General features: G+C 42.1%; 1 protein-coding gene across 9 annotated transcripts in view; it reads left to right on the top strand.

Moving 5' to 3' along the window:
• esrrb (estrogen-related receptor beta) overlaps positions 1–6,685 on the top strand; it is a 44,998-nt gene extending 38,313 nt beyond the window's left edge. For all 9 annotated transcript variants that reach the window (XM_014012542.1, XM_014012553.1, XM_014012521.1 and 6 more), the window contains 2 exons: positions 2,840–3,109; positions 6,268–6,685. In XM_014012542.1, the coding sequence (XP_013867996.1) occupies positions 2,840–3,109; positions 6,268–6,512 (515 nt within the window). In that variant the 3' untranslated portion in view covers positions 6,513–6,685. The remainder of the gene's footprint in view (positions 1–2,839; positions 3,110–6,267) is intronic.
• Positions 6,686–20,397: the final 13,712 nt, after the last annotated feature.

Below are 20,397 nucleotides of genomic sequence, written 5' to 3'. Positions count from 1 at the left end.
GCGCATGCGCTATGATGCAGTTTACTTGGCATCTGAAAATACTTTTCCTCAAAGGTATTTTTAATCTGAAAAGAGCTTCACTGAGAGAGAACTAATGTTGAGAGCTCAGCAGACAGTTAGGTTTCACTTTCACCGAGAGCATGCAGGAGTCATGGGCAGGATGTGTGGGGAAGGAGGCGGGGTGCGGGTGCAATCTGCCTTGAGGAAGTTCAGCCTAAAGACGCGTCCCAGGGGTGTTTCTGGTCCCCACCTGTCGTTTTGCTCCTCAGCATGGCTGCCTAAAAACGCTGCAGGATTTCTCAAACATGCATGAATGAGTCAAAGCAAGACTCTGGGCATGTTTTTTATGAGAGTATAACATTATAACATGGTGTAAAACTCAAAAAAGTTGATTTTACATGATATYGCCCYTTTAATGTATGATCTCTTTGATCAAGCCTATGCTGTTATCTTTGCATTCTCACTGCAGAGAATTTCAGATGCACTCAGYATTGGAGTGGAAAAGGCCTTTCAAGTGCATAGACAGGCTTCTCTGATTTGGTCAATATTGTGTCATGTTTGGTCAAACCCCAGCAAGGCACTGGGCTGGAAATGAAGATGTAAATATTGATATTTCATTAGGGGAAATCACCCACTCCGACGGCACTTAACCGGGCCACCTTCAGAGTGCGGGCGGCCGGAGCGCCGCGTGACCTGTGGAGTCGGGAAGTCACTTCATTACTCGATTAAATTGAGTGGAAAAAGGCGAGGCAACGACACAAGATCCCATTTGGAGCAATAATTTAGGCTTTGAAGAGTGTGGATGGAGCAGGGGGGAAAACACCACCTCTCCATCTCACAACACTGGATTAAATTCAAGGACTTTTAGCGTCAAAGGTAATTGCAGGCTGCTGGGATGCAGGTTTGCATATGGCTGAGAGGTGTCGGTTGTATCAGCGCAGCTCCAAAGCCACTCCAGCAAGCCCTGAACAAGGCCTTCACGCGAGCTGTCATACTGGGAGCAGCGCTTTAGTTCCGCTTCAGTCCTCCTTGGCATTAAAAGGCTACACAAAGCCTTGTCTGTGATTGGGATGCCAACCTGATGCGGCAATCAGCACCACGTCCATGCTTGCATGGCAATTTCTCTCCGGCCAGTCCGGATTCTGTCCAACATAATGGCTACGTATGCAGACAAGGAAATAACACAACAAAGCTTTTTAAGATTCTGCCTGGATAAGTGTACAAGCCATTATAAAATATGGCTTATTGGCTGCACTGATAATAGTGAAGTGTTTTGAGTGCTTTTGGCTGTATGCTTTGCTGAGTCTAATTTAGGCTCTGATCAGTCTACCTGGGCACCAGCACCTTTCACTTAGCACTCTTTTCTGCCTACTATTGATTCCCCTTCAAAATGTGAAGGCCCTCAACTTCTGATCACAATCTGTTAATTAATGTATCCTGCAGCTCTTCCCCTGCCGTGGTCATCACCACGATAAGGGAAATTGAACACTCAGGTACCTCTCTCCCTGGCTCCTCTTTTCCCTCTGCCTGCCTCTCCCTCTGCCCCCATTTCTTTCCCACTTTCTCTTACGCGTCTTGCTTTTTGTCTCGTATTCTCCTCCAGCTGCACGTGTGCATGAATGTGTGCGTGCGCTCGCAGCGTCCTGGCAGGAGGAGATAAACATCGGGCTTGTGGGTGCACCTTAGCAAGATCATTTATATTCAAGAGAAAACGTTTGATGTGGGTGCAGTGAGTGCCCTGGTCAATACTGCAATCTATCGCCTTTTAATCACACAATGGCAGCTCGTGTGGCACGGGCAAACTTGTAAAAAGCAATCATATTAATCAGGGGCGGAGCTGAAGAGTCTAATATGCTGTCAGAATGAGCTGCCTGCAGGGATGCTGTGCAGGAGAAAGGGAGGAGGGAGATGGAATGGGACTGCTTGGGGGGCTTCGTGCAGTTTATTGACAGCTAAAAGGTAAAGGAAAAAAGAAAAAGGAATGAGATGGCTATCTGACTGTCTGCTCCTCGCTCTCTCTTCCTCTGTCTTTTTGGCTTAACTCTCTTTTATTCTGTTTGAATTTCCCCCAGCTCATCTGTGGAGGGGATATAGCAGTTTGTTTTATTTAAGTTTCTATTCTGAGCATATGTAGAGGTGTTGGAGAGGAAATGACAGAGGTTTGATGTTCCCGTRCCAATTTCAGCTCATCCAGCTGCTTCAGAATGAGACTCTGGGTTTAAGCAGGTCTCCAGGCTGGGCTTGAACCATGTGACCCCGCTAGCAGTGCCGTGTGTGTACTTTTTATGTGTATGGATTTATGTGCATACATATAGATGTCATGGGCCTGATGTGCGCACGTGTCTGTTTGTTTTCTCGGTTGACACGTTTGTGTCTGCGTCCCCCTCATCACCTCCTTCTGTTTCACAGCATATGTCATGTCCTCAACCCTTCCAACGAGAATGTGTCTTGGCGCTAATCCCCCTAACACCAATAGCGGAGCGACAGGATACAAAGGGGGTAACCACATGGCTTTGTGTATCCCAGACCTTTGCACTGATTTACTGTCCTCACTTACAGTAAAGCCCACTCGAGCGCTCCGACGTGAGCTTCAAAGAAGACCTTCCGCTGTGCATTTATAATTAACCACATGTGCCTCAGTGTGTGCTCTCAGCTACTGTGGCTTGACGAATGATGTTTGTTTTACTGATCAAAGCCAAAACTATGTAGTTTTGATTTAATATCCACCACAGTTTTTAGTTTGTTCTTTTTTTTACTCAGCTTTTCTCAAATCATTTCTCATCTTGCATTTTTTTTACCTTTGTGCCACTCTCACACAGTTTTCTGTCCCCTCCTCCAGGTTTCTCTACCCTGTCCTTGGGTGACCAGATGAGTCTACTGCAGAGCGCCTGGATGGAAATCCTCATCCTCAGCATTGTGTTCCGCTCACTGCCATACGAAGACGAGCTCGTGTACGCGGAGGACTACATCATGGACGAGGAGCACTCGCGGCTGACAGGCCTGCTCGACCTCTACGTCTCCATCCTGCAGCTGGTCCGCAAATACAAGAAGCTCAAAGTGGAGAAGGAGGAGTTTGTCACCCTCAAAGCCATCGCTCTCGCCAACTCAGGTGGGATATCATCAGCACACCGACACAACTAATAAACAAAAGTAAATGCTGTGTTATTCCTAATAAAGTATAAAAATGTGAAATGCCTGGAAAAACACTTTCAGATTTTTCGGAAAAAATGCAAGTTCACTTAATTATCATTTAATTTAACAAACATTACAATGAGTGTAAATCAAGTGTAATTCTAGAAATATCACTTGTAATAAACAAATTTAATAATTTAGTAAAAAATATATATTTTTTAACTATACTATTTAATTTCAGCTTATTTTTTGTTTCCTTATCAAAGAACGAAATTATGCCAGTGTAAAATGAAAGTAAAGAAATGTAATTTAAAATGAAAAGTTCTCAAACTGGGGTCCCAGGACCCCCAGGTGTCCGTGAGCCGTATCTTGGGGGTCCTCAAAGATTTTCAATAAATTGCTAATTTGATTTTTATTTTTAAAAAATCCATATGGGCAACAATGCACTAGTAAAACAAACATACTAAACCAAACAAAATATAATATTCGTGTGGCATTTAGGAGTTTAAAATGAAATGAAAAATGAAATAATTTTTTAAACCACATGGGGTTTATAAGGGGGTCCTTGGAAATTTTTCACTCTTGTGAGGGGTCCCCAGACCTAAAGCGTTTGAGAACCCCTGATGTAAGCAACAAACATTTGTTATAAACCACATAAAAAGATTGTTAAAAACATGTTTTTGTCAAGGCAAAATTTTAGCTGAAATAAAATATTATGTTTTAGACTTTTACTGTATTTTTTAAAGCAGTTTTACTATTGCTGAGTGTTTTCAGGGGTTTTCAGTGTAACCTTTACTTTTGCGAGTGAAATGGAGCAAAGAAGAGAAAATAAGGCCAGCATATGAGAAAAGAGGGATGGAGGAGTATTTTTTTTTTGTTAATTGAACACCTTCTGTGTTGTGGTATTTCTCCTGTGCTCCCTCCTCCATCTCCATAACAGTCGCTGCAGGGCACAGCAGCCATGTGAGTGTAAATTTAGCATTTCATTAGGAGCGCGGGGCCTGTCAATAAAATGTGTTAAGTCGAATGGAATGAATATCAAGGAGTGATGGGCCTCGTTTGTTCCAGTGCAGAGACGGCACGTTGCTATTGACAAGGTGCCTTTTGAGGAGGCAGGACCTGTCCCGCTCTGATCAATGCACGCCTGGGTCACCGGGCCTCTTTCCCTTGTTCTGTCCGCCGCTGAAAAATGAAAATGCTGATGTAAGGACTTTGCTTTCAGACAGCAGAGCTTTTGGAAGGCAGGTATGGTGGGGGGTAGTGAGCAGAGCTGGAGATCAAGGAGGAGGAGGAGGGTGTCCGAAATGTTAGAACAAGGTCTCTGGGAGATCACTCTCCCGGGAGCCCCTCTGTCTGACAGCTGTGAAAATTCATAGCKATTGATTTTGTAATTAGCAGTTTATCAATTCGATCGACGTGAGCTCACTGATGGATTGCGAGGAAATTGTTTCTTCAAAGTTGTTTTTTTAAAGTCTACCCCTCCTCCCCTGAAGGAAGCAGTGCGTGTGCTGCCCTTTCTTCATTCCCATCTGTTGAGATGTCTCCATCGCTCTTTTTATTTTCTCTCTCTCCCCTCTTTGCAGTAAAACATTCCATTAAAGCGCGGTTTGGATCTGCTCCGTCACAAAACTGCGTCTGTGTGAAAGTGTGAAAAATAGAACAAAACGTTGATTTGATTTTAAGAACTGGTTGGGATGCGAACGCAGCCTCCGTGAAAAGAACAAGAGATAATTATGTCACTCTACATCCTCATCTGTGACTTCTTTTTCTCCCTTTTTTTCTTATTTTGGCTTTTGTTCCTCCCTCCGTCGACCCCCCCCCCCCCCACACACACACACACACACTTCCCACATTCACTTTACAAAACGACCTACTTCATTTTACCACAGCGGATTTGAAAAGCGTCAGGGTGAGAAATGTCTCAAGGTCCTGGGAATACAGTTGTTCCAGTCAATGAATTTGGGGCGAAGCCTGAAATCTGTTTTGCCTTTTATTGTCCCACGTGGTGAAATATGCACTGCCAAGGTGAGACGAGTCAGGCGGCCAATGACACGTTGTCTCCCGAGTGCAAGATGCCAGTCAACCAGTGAGGGAACGTGCCACCCAGGACTGTCCCTGAGAGGAGCTGGGAGACTAAAGCAGGGGCCGAAAAAAAAAAGGCGAAGGAGACACCGAGTCCCTGACATAAACTCACAAAAYGAAAACTCACACCTTTAATTAAAAAAAAGACCAAACCTCACAAATACAATTGTTAGTAGCCACACATTGCATCAGTAAAAGTGAATAAAATTTATATAATAAAGTACATATATCACATTACAAATGTAAGCATATTGTATAAAATTAAAAACACTCAACCTTGCTCAAATAAATAATCTTAGTAAAAATAAAATTAAAAATAAGGTGTGGAAGCTCACAAAACGTGAGCTTTTTTTTTTCCGTACACCAACTGGTACCATGTGCAGCTGGAACAGAAAAAAGAAAAACTGTTGTTTATGATGTTGTTACAGTAGGACTGATCAGAGGAAAGCTGGACTAAAACTGAAGACTGYTTTAAAATAACTCAAGGTTGTGAAAGATTTCAGTTACATTTGAATCAGATTTTGTTTTTACAGTACAGAAAACACACAGAAAAAACTTTTTAAATCAGAAGGAGGAAAAAAATCACCTCGTGTGTTATTGTGTTGTCCAGTTCCTCTAATGCAGCTGCTATTTTTTAACATAATTCTGTCCTTTGGAACAGTTCAGCGTTAAACATGAACATTAACAGCAGAGATTTGGTGAAATTCATTGCATTGTTTACAAAAAAAAAACATTGATTTTTCAGTCCCACAGGTCAAAAACCATCTAAAAACTCCACTAAATAAGGAATATGTTCCTTCTTTTTTTTCTTTTTATTATTTTTATCTTTTCAGGATGTGAGTTATGCTGATATTTTTTTGCGCAGCTACTGACAGGAGCAAAAAGAAAAAAAAAGATCACAAGATTAAATTTTGTAGTTGGGAAATCCATTTCCCTGTGTCTACTGTTATATTACCACTGCAGATAAGTGCTAACTAAATTTATTTCAAGTTCTTTCATTATTTTTTATTAGGAAAATCCATCATGCTTCTTTCCTCTCTCTTGTCTTGGCAGACTCCATGCACATAGAGGACATGGAGGCGGTCCAGAAGTTGCAGGATGCTCTCCACGAGGCCCTGCAGGACTACGAGAGCAGCCAGCATCAGGAGGACCCGCGACGGGCTGGCAAACTGCTCATGACGCTGCCCCTGCTGAGGCAGACAGCCACTAAGGCTGTGCAGCACTTTTACAGCATCAAGGTGCAGGGCAAGGTGCCCATGCACAAACTGTTCCTGGAGATGCTGGAGGCCAAGGTCTGATGGAGGAGCTGATCGACCACGGCTACGTTACAGGGAGAGGGACTTGAACCAAGGCTGAAGGTTCTCAGGAGGAGGAGACACACATTAGGAGTGCAAGACAGAGGCTGGCATTTCTCCTCCTCTTCTTGGAATCCTGGGACAGAATAATAAATTAAAAAACAAGTGGAAAACTTGGTTATTAGTATAAATATTAAAATGATTCAGATTAATTTAAAATATATAAGAAATGATATGTACAGTAATTTTTTTTTTTTTTTTGGTAATCGTCAGTGGTCATGCTTTGTATGAAGGACCCTTCTGCTCCTCTCCAAAATAAATACATCTTGATAGCAGAATATTTGTTTTTCCAGAAAGCTAAAAGTTCCTAAAATACCGTTGAAGCAGAAGAAAAGGTGTCAAGAAACTTACACAGACTCAATGCTCACGTGTTTTTTTTTTTTTTTTTGTTGCCTGAACTCAACTAGGACATGTAAATATTTATTATTTGGAAGGTTGCGTGTACAGTTCAATGTCTGGAAAAACCTGGTGGCCATTTTTTCTTGTTCTCCTCTTGCAAAAAAAAAGAAGAAAAAAGAAAGGAAAAAAGAGCTGAAACGAGGAAAATCGTTACCTAAATGTGAACTCTTTTATCAGTTTAAATGTATTTGGATATACCTCTCCAGAACAGTGTGATTTTTATTTTTATTTTATTTTTTTTGTGTATTTGTCTCAGACTGGAAGACTTGCTGGTCACACGTTTAACCAATCTAGCATAGACAGGTAAAAAAAAAAAAAGTCAATCGTCTTATGTAGTAACTCAGCAATAAAGAAAGCTGTTGGAAAGTCAGGCTAATTTCCTATCATCCATGTGCTTTTTAATGCTGCTGTTGCTTAAAGACCAACTCAGTCACATCGGTGGAACACACACTCATAGTTCTCYTCTACTGCAGAGGTCTGCAATGGTGGTTCTCACACACTAAACCCCAGATTTGGCTGTGGGTTAAGCCTGTGGAAATTGGCTCTCGACATGCAAATAGATGACCTGATTCAGCCTAGGTGAAAGATAATCAGCAGATTTGGTCTTGAAGTTTCAAAGGATTTATGCCGAGTGGCAGAGGTCTATGAGATTCCGTGTTCAATCAGAGACCCGTGTGTCAGCCGGCCTCTATTTTTGGACCACCCCCCCACTTTAAGCCTGAGGTTGAGTCATCCAACACACAGGGAGCAAGGTGTCTGGCATCTGCTCTCACCATTTTAGACACCTCGCATCTTTTAATAGCTGTGCCTGCTTTTATAGRGCTTCAACCAAACGGAGGTAAATAGCAGGTGCAAAACAAGTAGTGGCACTTCACGGTGGGTTTATTTTTTACGCAGCGGGAGGCTGTTTTCTGCACAGCCTCGCGCCGTGTGTACAGTAGACTCGTGGAACAACACCTCTTGACCTCATGTTGACACGGTGGCCGGCGCAGAGTAACACCCTCCCCGCTGGTCAGGAGGCAAAGCAGGCGTCTGCGGCGAGAACTCAGAGCACCCAATCATGCACAAGTGAACAGCTATGCAAGAAACAAAGCGACAGCAAGCCTCAAAGGGAAACCGCAACCTTGACAGTGTGTTTTTACAAGGCGTGATCTCCGGTGGGTAAAAGATCTCTCCCCGCGCTCCACCGTGTTTAGCTACAGGTTCGTTACGTGAAGCATGCCGTCCACCGCGCTCCACGTTAAAGAGAACGTGTTGAAGGGGGTTGCTTAAAACTACTCTTGAATTTTATGTGACGCGACAAACTGTGGCTTCGTCACAATAATGTCAAACTGATGAAAGGGCATTGCATTAGTTAGAGTTGCAGCCATGCTTGTGATATCAAAAGCAGCCCGCATGCCTTTCTGTTCGTCTGCCTGATTGGCCGCAAACGGAGGATGACGATCATCTTCTGTCCGTCCCCAAACTTCAACTAGCCACTGTCCAATTAACATGCTCCACTGTTGAGGGTAAAACTAACTTATTTGACTGTTGTGCAATACAGCAGGGACCAATTCTGACTAAAGTCAAGCTGCAGGCATGCTTTTAACATAACATCATTTACCTTTATTTGGGAGAAATAAGCAAATACTTATGACACCTAAATATAACCAAACCAATCTGTTCTGTCAATGAGACTCGGCATTGTTTGATTTGGTCGAGTTTCATTTAGAAATCGCAGTACACATTTTAAAATAGCGACATTTTTACACATGTTAACTGTTTTTCATTTTGCCCTCCATTATTGTTCTGTAATAAGTAAAAAGACATGTCTTACATTACAAATTGTGTCCATGGGTGTACTGTAAATATATCGGCACCATTAGAAAACGAAGTACGCAGCACCCTGCTGACTACTACCTCATTATTATAATGTCAATCTTTGTCTGATTCAACTTTCTGCTCTGTAATATTCTCACATCTTTGACATACCTGAGCCGCCACTGTTTTTATATATATATTTAGAAGGGGGAAAAAAAAGGTTTCTACCCCTCATTGCGCTTGTCAAAACATTTGTAATGGTAGTTATGGATCTTCTCTTCCTGCTCACCCACAACAGACTGTGAAGGTAAAAGCATGCTCCACGTTCACCATCAGAGGATGCAATCCCCGTTTTGGTTACTGTTTGTACGGAGCATCAGTGTGTCAGAATTGGTCCCTTGATGACAAATTGCAGACAGGGACAGGTAACGGAGTTCCTGCTCCTGTGCTACAAGTATTTATTGTGTGAAATATATCATTTGGCAATGGTGTACATTGATATCTCTGATTGTTGAATCACCAATATCTGTGTAACTTCTGTTTTTATTTTCAAAAGGGTAAAGGAATCAATGAATTAAATACTCACTGAACTCTGTGATTCATTTGTGTTTTGACTGAAAGTCTGTATGAATCAGTTTTGACAAAATTGCAAGTTAAAACCATAACCTCTTTCAGAAACATCTGCATGCTGATGATTCACCTATTTGCTCTTTGTTGTGTTAACAGTTCCACCAGTACGGCATTTCTGCTTAGTTATTAATCTGGTGCGACAACTCTTAACCTGATCTTGGACTGTGGTATAGATACCAATTCTGATACGGCCAAACATTCACAGAGTGCAGAGGTCAGATGGGACAAAGAGCAGATMCGGGGATCCCAGAAGACCAGAGATTGGTTGGCTGTGAGCGAGGCAAGTCGGTGAGAGATTCACCCAGGCTGCCCAACCATCCAGCAATCAACCACAGCCGCTGCAGGGCCAGGGACTGTTGAAAATGGATCCGTCACAGGAAACAGGCAGACAGACACGCTAACACTGATGGCGGTGGGGGAAATGGGAAAAGGGGGTGGTGGTGGCACAGCTCCATTATTTCAGAAAGCTGATATTCCAGGGAGTTAAAGTATTCCCTTCTCTATATAATTATGAAAGCCAATTTCCCTTTTTGAAATAATGTCTTGCCAACCAATTAATTGTAATAATCCTCTATGTTGAAACAACGGCATCATAAGACAAAAAAAAAACCGTGGCGATGAGCAGAGGACGGCAGGATAGAATGAGATCTAGCACTCGTCGGTGCCAAGCACTGTTTTTAAAGGCTCCTCGTCTCTCAAGCAAATCGCACAGCTGGACCAGATACAGGCATCAATAAGTTTCTCACAGATACAGTAGCGAGGCAATCATTCACCTCCATTGGCAGGTCAAAACACCTTTCATTAGAGTTACGGGACATCTCATCAAGATGCGGCACCCCGCTCACAGCTGTATGACTGCTGTGCATTGCTTAAGTGTTTTTCATTATTCCCGAAGCAACGTGATGATGGCGAGGGAAAGGATTACACGTCAGGGTGAATGATTGGGTTTGAACAGAGCTGCTGCATACACTTTGTATCAACCAAGGCCTCAAATTACACTTAGGTTGAAAACGGAGCACGTAAATGCCCAGGAGAGCTTGTGGCACAGAAATGAAGAGTGGGCCACCATCTTTCTGCCTCTGCTTCTCTCACACTTTTCATCCCTTTCTTTTGTCAAATTCTGCTTTGACCTCCCCACGTCTGCSTCCCGTCCCACCCCTACCCCACCCTCTGCTCCTTGTTTTTTTATTTTTTTTATTTTTTTGAGGCACAAACATTCTTTATAGACATTCTTATTGTTCCACTGATTCTGTTATGTGTATTTATTGCTCCATTTGTGAAATTGGAGGCACCGGCCGACAAGCCTATTACTATTCAATAACAGGAGCGGGGCATTTTCACAACCATGGAGCTATCAATGTCTCAGACAGAAACGTTACGTCACATCAATTTCAAAAGGCAGACAGATCGCTGTATTGTTGTTGTGTATTATATTGGAGAAGAAAATTCACCCATCTTGGCAGAGGAAACTGAATGCCAGCAGTCAACAACATGTCTGGTCTTTAACAAAAGGACGATGTAATGGGCTCAGGAGTAGATCTATTTCCTAATAGATCTTGGTTACTGCTGTGCTGTACCTGTCCCACTAGCAGTATCCGAGCCATGCATCCCCACACCTCTGACCCTGCCCAGAACTGATCAATAGGCTGTCAAAGTGCCTAGCAGGCACACAAATCAGGCCATCTGAGATTTCACCCTCTCATTGTCCATCTTCACTGTTTAAAGTGCATTTATCAGGTTACACCCCTGCACCACTTAATGCATGGACGAGCCGCTGTCCTCAAAAACCTGATGCCCATCAGCAAGACCCTTGTCTCAGTTTGCCAAATTCATTTAATATCAATTCATTCTGCAATCATAAAAAGGAAAGGAAAGACTGTTTTTGGTTTGGAGTCAGTTTGTTTTAGCTGTTACAACAACAACAACAAAAAAAAAAACAAGAACAAAAAGTGGAATACGACACTGTTTCTATCTGGTCCAATTAAATTCTTTCAGATTAAGTTGCAATCGTGAGTTCCACTGTTTCAGCGACAGCAGAAATTGCGCAAACCCATAAAATCTCCTGTGACTAGGTCCCAAAGGATGCTGAAAAAAAAAGGCACCGCACATGACGAGGTAAGATGAGACTGTGGTGACCCACCAGAGCTGCAGAAGAAAATAACAGCTTTAAATCACAGCTTGTGTTCTTCAGCGCGTACAGATTGCAGGAATACAAGTGCTGTGTACGAGCAGGTATGAACTACATAAACACACACGCAGAGATAGGTGCATGTTAAGGGTTTTGTCCCTCCATTTGAGATTTATTTGCCCGTACTGTATCTTTATCTGGGCTGCTTACTGATAGGAAGCTGCAGGGGAGCAGAAATATTTCCAACTATCTGCCAAATGTATCTTCTTCCACCCAAGGAAAGCACTGTTGTGAAATGTGTGTATGAGGAAGGATGGCTTTTTTTTCCTTCCAACTGTTTTATTACCACTGCCGTGTATTCACGCGTTCTTATGGGCTTTTCCAATTTAGCCACTGGTTTAGGAATAATGAAGGGAGATAAGAAGCGTTGATAAGCATAGATATGGCCATCAACTGGAGAAAAACGTACACAAGATGGTGTATGTGCTCACGTCACAAGCGTTTAACACAGAGTGTTATTATTTTGTGTCAGTCCTGTGTTTGAATTGCATTGCTTCACCTGAGTGAGCAGGTGGAGTTAAAACCCAGTTCAACATGGCAGCTAAATGGCATTAACTTACACAAAAATGACCAACTAAGTGAAGTCTGCATTAAACTAAGATTTAGGTGGTGGTAGTAGCAAGTACTAACTGCTACAGCTGAGCAAACAAATGAACAGTAACTGAGCTCTACATGGTATTTCCTGCATAGAAACAGTGTTTTAACATGTCTTCGTTTGAACACTAAAAATACTACGTATACAACCTAAATGTGAAATAAATAATATATAAATACTATTAAAAATAAAAGTATGTTTTACTTACTGTTGACTTGTGGTAAGTCTTGAATTCTGAACTCTTCCACTTTGACAAAAATTTTCTCATGCATAGTCAACATGCATTATGGGATATGTAGTTTATAGTCAATGCTGGCTTTAAAGCAGCTTATTTTGAGACATTAATACAGGGCTGTTCAACTAAACTGCACAGGTGGCCGCGGTTACTTAAAGCCAACAGCTCAGAGGCCGGACAAGTATTATTATCTTTCTTCTTTTAAATTTCTTCATTTTGTTGCATTGAATCATATTTTTTTAAAGTTTAAAATACATATTCTATTCTTATATTAAATGAAGTAAAAGTATTTACTGTAGTTTTTTCCCATTGGCATGGCCCTCAGGGCTTGAGCTTGACATGAGTTCTACGTATCTACAATAGATAACTGTTCCACAGAACCCAAGATCAAAAGTCTAGTTTTAAATTTGCTTTTGTTCATGAGCAAAATTAGTTGATACTGTGTTTAAATGAATTGCACATTTACAATATTAAGATTTCATGCTGTGTGCAGAAAGCAGAAATGCCCTGTTCTTGTCTGAATGACATGGGTTCCGAGGATTTTCTGGAGCACGAGGACCAGGGAGGGGTTGTTCCAGCTCGACTCCAGTGGGAAGCCCTGGATGAGCCTGACCTTTTCTGTGTGTCAAGCAAAGGTTAGAAATCTCCGTTGGCCTTAAAGCAAATGCACTTGTTTGCCATTATGGAGGAGACCYGGGCCCCTTTTTGAGTCAAAGACCAGGTCTGGTCCCTGGAGATTGCCCTCTGATGGAATTCTGTGTCTTTTTACACACATTCACACACATGTTCCCTCAAACACAGCTGCTGTCTTCACCACTATCTGCTCCACCACATAATTTAATTCCAGTGTCAGGCTTCAACCGTGTCAACCAAACCAAGTGTTTTCTGTAAGCATAATTTACTTTAAATGTTTAAAAAAATCCTGCAACATATTTTACATTATCCTTACTATCATTTCCACATCATTTAAAAATGACCAAGGAGTCAAGCACCATGATAAGAGTGCATGTGAAATGAGAAACTGATACATGATCAGCATGGCAAGACCTCAGCATGGAAATCACCCATCCTTTATCCTCATATGAGCCACACTATAGAAATCTCATAAATATTGGCGGGGCCCGTCGACGCGCCGCGCACCGTATAACGCACATGTCATAACTCACACATATATATTCATAAACCTGATTTTGTATTTAAAATATGACTCATAAAGCCTGATATATGAAAATTGACAGATCATACGTGATTCTGGAATTAAATATCGCCGAGATCTCATGCTTTATGTCCTTTTCCCTCTCCTTGCTTGAGGAAGGAGCCTTGACCATGCAGGTAATTTACAGTGTTATGGGAGGAGTGCAAAACATGCTGTAAATAAATAAGACTCGACCCATTTCATTTTAGGACAGTGAGGAGGTAAGGAACCCCATCACCACCGCTCCTCTCCCTCCCCACTCTTCCTGACGTCCTGTTGAAACAGTGACATCCCCTCGCTAGGTGCATCTGTATATCACCCGGAGAAGAGGGGAATGCAAATGGGGCAGGGAGCGACACTGCGCAGTCCATTTGCTAATTTCAGTATGGTGTCCGTCTGCACTGGTATGGCCTTGGGCACAGTAGCAACCCCCCCCTACCCCCCACCATCCTTTAGCTGGTTCCCCTGTTCTACCCCACGCCGTGTCCTTTTGACCTTGCACTCAATCACAGACCAAACACAACACATATTGACATTTTAAGAAAGTTTGCACAAATCGCATCTGCTTTGCATTTAGAAAAATAAATCCGACACGTTATTTCTGCAACTATGAAGGTGCATTTAGGACATTTTTTAGATTAAGTCACTATATAAGTGTGCTTTCTTTTTTAATCACGGTGCTGCACATAGTAGCAGCCACCTTTGTTCTAATTCTCATATTTTACTTCTTCACACCAATGCGTTCCTCATATGAACTTTCCCTCAGATGGTAAAAAAAAAAACATAAAAATTTTGCAAAACTTTTTCGTCCTCGTATAAACACGTCACTCCTTGATCATATTGTCTTTTTTATGACCTCACATCTGACTGACTGCATTTTAAAGGTTTACTGGCCCATGAATCGTGATTAAAACATCCTCCATTAAATGTTTTACAGTTGTTGCAGTTTGTGAACATCCACGGCCTCCGTGTCTTCTCTCGCCCTCCCTCTCGTTTTTATATGTGTGTGCACGTGACGTGAGCGAGAGAGCACGTGTGTGAGGGTGTGCGCAGTTGGTGTGTTTGAGGGAAAGGTGTTAGAGCAGGAGCAGAGGGAATATCACACAATCCTCGGTGCATTATTGTAATTAGATTTCCCAGGATAGCTCAATTAAGTCATACCGCTCCGGGGACCCGGTGGTTTGTGGTTTGACACTCCCTCACAAGGGGTCCGGTGTGTTAAGTAATGCAGAGACACACCACTAAAATGGACACCAAATTAGACAAATAAGAACAAAATTTGTCTATTTGAAACAAGTGGCACGTTTGATTTTATTTTATTTTACCTGTTTGTCTGCTTGGACTGAAGACAAGTGAAGCCTGTGGAGCAGCTCAGCTTTTAGGATGCTGCTGCAGAATCAAAGAAGCTCTTCTATGATGCATATTGTAATGAGAAGAGCTCCATCTATGGACCACCTGTTGAACTACATTTATGATGAAGTCCTTTAAATATAGTGGAAAAGTTCCTGCAGAGTGCCTGGAAAGACAGAGAGGCTGAGGCCCGAGGCTAGCAGATGATTTCAAACCTTACTTTTAGTTGCAACTGTATAAATCTGATGGACAGTCAGCATTACTGTAGAGGTCAGCTTTAAAGGGCCACACCGGCGTTCTGTGATTATTTATTTCTATGAATGGCAACAAACATGAATATGTTTGGAGGAATTGCATGTCATGTGTGGCGACAAAGGGAGATTCAGCAGTTTTGATGATATGTGGTTACATTACCGCTCTCAAGGCTGGCGCCGAGTTTAAATGCTCCAGTAACATTTCCTTTTATTTATATCCGCAGACCTTGGCTGAAATAAATGAGTTGAGACAAGTGTGAGGGGCCGATGTTACGAACAATTTCTTCCTGACATCGGGAAACGAGTGCGCGCGAGACATTCAGCTCTTTCACTGCCACTGGCTGACAGGCCGTCCCAGCTCGGCAGCAGGAGGCCTCTTAAAAAGATTCAATGTCGGCATCAACGTGAAAGTCGTTGTGTCATTATCTTAAATCTTAACTATCCAGCAGGATGAWAGTGTGAGAGACAACCGTATCTGTCAGGGGTCGGGAGGAGGTGTTTTATTCTCTGTGTACAGTGAGCACCCCTCTCGCGTGCTGAGATTAGCAGTCCCGATCGAGGAAGTCTCTCTGTAACGGTCATTTTGCTGCCTGTCTTTAATTTACTGCCACTTTTAATATTCTGTCATAGTTAAATTTTTTATTGCTCTCTTTTATGATCATATCCTTATGTCCCATGCTTATGAACTTTTCTATGCAAATCACTTACTTGATTCAAAAATTGAGTCATGCGCTCCTTGTTTTCAGGCAGCTGAGGCATCAGAAGACACTCAGGCTGTCCTGATCTGTGGTTTTTGTCCTGCAGTTTTTGTTGTTTTTGAGGTTTTTGTTATTTATTTTGTATTTTCTTTGCGTTCAGTTTTTTCTTCTTGTGTCTTCCAATCTTTCCTGTTGTTCTCAGCACTTCTCCACAGTTAGCCTCTGCTCCTCAGCCCTCTCCATGCACACCTGTTCCCTGTTGCCATTTTGCCCAGATGTCTCCACTTTACTCGTTAGCCGCAGTCCATTTATTCTCCCTGACTTCATTACTCTTAAGTCCACCAGTGACTTCCCTTCCTACTCTACCTTAAATCTTTATGCTTTATTCAAGTCCCTTTTATTTTGCCCAAATTGGTGGATTTCACCCCCCGGACAAACCCAACAAGGCCTCTTATCCCCAGTGGAAAAATCCCCTTTTTTCTCAAGTGTGTGAGGTCTGCTGAATGCATGGAGAGCAGCTGTATGGACAAAAAAAAAAAAAAAAAACAGCGAACCATTCCAAGATGTTTGGAATCAAAATGACGTCAACTCAAATTCAACAAATATTCACAAGCTTCAGAAAAAGCATTTGAGTGCACTATRAGAACAAACAGATCATCCTGAGTCAGATGTGATGATTCTCAGTTTTTTTTTCTTTGTAATACAGCACATGAACCCACGGGAGACCCGTTTTTCAGAGCTCAACATTTGTACTTGCTTCACCCCTCTGTATTTTCACACTCTTCTTGCTCCCTGACGGCTGCCCTGTTCTTGTTTTCTCTTCCTCTGAGACTTGACAGGCCAGTGGGTATCTCGGCTTCTAAGAGAAAGAGAGGAGAAGAGAAGCGAGGAGGATTTACACTCTTAACCCGTGCAAAGATGCGGAAAGTTATGCCTTATCCAAGCAGACTCCTGAAAGCCTTACCACTGGCCAAATCAATATGACAAGTACGATCACACTTTATAGAAACAAGCATCATGGTGGCTGCATATGTAGTTTTCTGCCTTTCTTTCACCCAAACCTACAGACTTGCATTGATTTTGATTGGGAAAGGCGCAGTGAGTAGAGGTTAGCATGACCAGGGTGATGTGTGGGTGTTAAAGGGGCCTCTAAGTGCTCATGAATGGTCCTAATGAACGTCACAAATGGAGACATAAAGAGGAAATGGGTACACTTTTCACTTTAGTCTGACATACCGTTGCTGCCTCCCAAAGCCCTTGAAGGGGCATTTGGAGAGGGTGCGACCATGCTTCAACTACTCCTGCTCCTCCTTGGACTAATTGTTGAGGATATTGACCTTGGTAGGAGTAGAAAATGACAAAGGGAGGGCGGGGGAATGGGTGAAGGGCTGAGGTGGCTCACAGTTCAGGCAGGTGGCATCAAAGTGGAACAGACAAACGCATTATTTTTGTATTTTTATGCTTTTTGAAAGAAAATAAATTCGTGAACCAAACCGTATGAATACGGCGTCATAACTGAAGGAATCAATTACCCCAACTTCTGCCCTCATTTTCGACCCGTGTCATTGATTAGGAGCAGACACACAGAATGACTGGATCCATAGTGAGTTTGAGGKGGGGTCTCACATACCAACTACCCTGACCCTGATCTGTGTTAGACAAGTTCACCATCCCRTTCTTCCTCAAGTCCCAGTCAATGAGTGTCAATACTCCGGATTGTTGGGGCGACAGCGACTGCTGAGGGAGTCGATGCGGCGCTGATAAGAGGCGGGAAGCTGCTTTGTTTTAGTAATGACGGCTTTGAATCAGTGCCGACTGGACCTKCTGTTAACCCACAACGTCACCGCAAACAAAAACACTTTCATCAATGACAAACACACACTGATAGACCTTCTGTTAGCTCCGCCCACCTTCATCTCACACTTTCTCACCCTCATGAGAACTATCACATGAAATAAGCACAACGTTTCTAATAATTTGAGTTAAACGTAAGTTAAATGTGTTTTATTTCAACAATAAATAAACCTTTAGATAAATCTGATGTTTGGACTCTGTTATTTTGCAGACATGTAGCACAAGATTGTTAGGAAGTCTACGAATTTACCCTCTTGACCTTTGGACCGGAAATGTTAGAAATCAATCTACCAACCTGATAGATGATTAAAAAACTGTTATGCTTCTATAATTTATGAAACAATATTTTTGTTCCTCACTGATTAAAATTAATCTGCCTTTTCCTACATTTCTTAACTGTTTTTTTTCTTGGCTATTTTTAAATGCCTGTAATTTACTATCTTTCATACAACTTAAAGCAACAAGACTAAAACATTACAATGTCCTCAAAGGTCAAATTTTACCCAGTTGATGTGTTTCTGTTCTCAACACTCATTATTGTAAATAAATTAGAACTCTTTAGGATCTAAAATCCTCCTTTTTTATTTTTCAAGTTGATTAATTGCCAGCTTAATGGCATTTTATAATGTTACATTAACACTTTAACGATTTAACACTCTTGATTCTGCATTGTAATATCCAAAGTTCATTAGAAGTAAATCACATCAAACTACTGATGAAGAAGAGTGGCTGAAATTGTAATTCTGATTTATATCAAACCAAAAARTAAAATAAAAAATCACAGTGTAATGAAAAATCAGTGAGGCAAACTCCAAGCACACAGACAATAAAGAATGTAGTCATTCAATCACAAATACTGAAATGTTAGTTTGCATATAAAAATGTACTTGTTAGGAGTCAGTCTTCATTTCCCTTTATTTTTCTTTACATACAGGTGTGACTGTAGCTTACAGTCTGCAGAAATGACTGACACTTTAAGTCTCGTTTTTTAAATACTTATTTTCTTTAGTTTACAGTTGAAAGTTTCATGAAGTTATACTTAACGGTTTGACTCTCTGCTGTAAAATCATCTTCCTGCACTGTAATTTTTCCCAACTATTAAATGTCACGTTTAACAGACTAATTTACTTTTAATTTTACAGTATGCAGACACGCTTTACAGATACAACTAAACACTGAGAAAGCATAAATCACAACAGGATAACATGGAATCACAGTGAAATATTTATTAAATTAATATGTGAGGGGGAAGACAATGTAAGAATCATGCTTTCAATGGACCATTTAGCATAAAAGGCTGTTCCCCTTTTGCTTTGACCACTCGGTGGACTGCAAACAAACCCCACCCCCCCACCTTTTTTTTTACAACAAAGCTTAGCCTCCTCTCCTATGACAGCCTTTTTATGGCATGACAGTTGCACTATACCTCCGCAATTACTTTTCAATTAGCACGATGAACATTTCCAACACTGCGGCACAATTATTTTATAGCCCAGTGTCTTAGCCCATTAATGGTGCTACCAACAGCTCGGGAAGTGATAAACCATCTGGCCAGGCTCCCGAAGAGATAGAGCACACTTAATGGAGTGAAAAAGTAAAAGCAATTAATGTCACATTAATATAATGATAATAATGCCTTCCCTTGCAGCTCTGGCAGGCAGAGCAGGGTGGAATGGGACGGGGCTGTCGGGAGAGCTGCTAAGCTGAGGAGAGGAACTCTGCTGGGACTCTGCAAACCCCCCAAACAACGAGGGCCACCTCGCTGCTGAATGGAAACATTACTCCAGCCAGGGGGGAAACATTTGAATGGTGGTGGAATTGGATACGGCTGCAAGATAGAGAGTACTGTTGTGCACATAGTTCTAAGAATTAAAATAGAAGTTGTAAATTKAAGCAATTAGACACATTCATTACAAACAATATGGTTTTTGCCTGCAAATACATATATATAAATTTCATATACAATATATGGATGGGGTGTGGCTGCCTGTGCAGACACTAATAGACAATGTGCGCTTGATTTTATTGGAACCTGAGTGTGTGTGTGTATGTGTGTGGTRGTGCCTGTCTCACCAGTAGCTCCCCTGTCCTATCTCCTGACCCCTCTGTGTTCCCGCTGCCCTGCTCTGTTTGTGTTAATTCCTCTACATCTCCAGGGTGGCTTACATTAGAATATCTTAACCACTGGGCTGCATTAGCATAGCGTGATGGATGCCGCTGAATCTCCATGCCAGATAATGTCCACATTTTGCATTTTAAACTAAGCTACGCTTTGGACGTGCTATCCATTTTCACATGGGGAAATGAGGTCCTGGTGGGAGAGCGCCTGGCACTCTGTCATCCCGAGCAAAGCTCCCAGCCCAGCTTTTATGACACCTTTGGGGCACCACACAGAGACAGGTTGAGGGTCAATGTCTAGCACTGGTCAGCTGTGATGTCACACAGGCGCTTTAGTAAACGTGGGTGTCAGCTTACTCCGCTTGTTTTGTAGGAGCTTGCCAAAGTTGGGGATGGATCAAGAGCTCGGGTAGTTTGCAATATTCATGCGTTTCCATATGTCTGCTTGTCCACCTGGTTACTTTTACGTGAGGCACGGTGAATCTTGCATAATTTAAAACCTTAAACTCTAT

The sequence above is a fragment of the Austrofundulus limnaeus genome, unplaced genomic scaffold (genome assembly GCF_001266775.1).
Source record: "Austrofundulus limnaeus strain Quisiro unplaced genomic scaffold, Austrofundulus_limnaeus-1.0 Scaffold2, whole genome shotgun sequence".
Classification (NCBI taxonomy): domain Eukaryota; kingdom Metazoa; phylum Chordata; class Actinopteri; order Cyprinodontiformes; family Rivulidae; genus Austrofundulus; species Austrofundulus limnaeus.
This window is presented reverse-complemented; position numbering and strand designations above follow the sequence as displayed.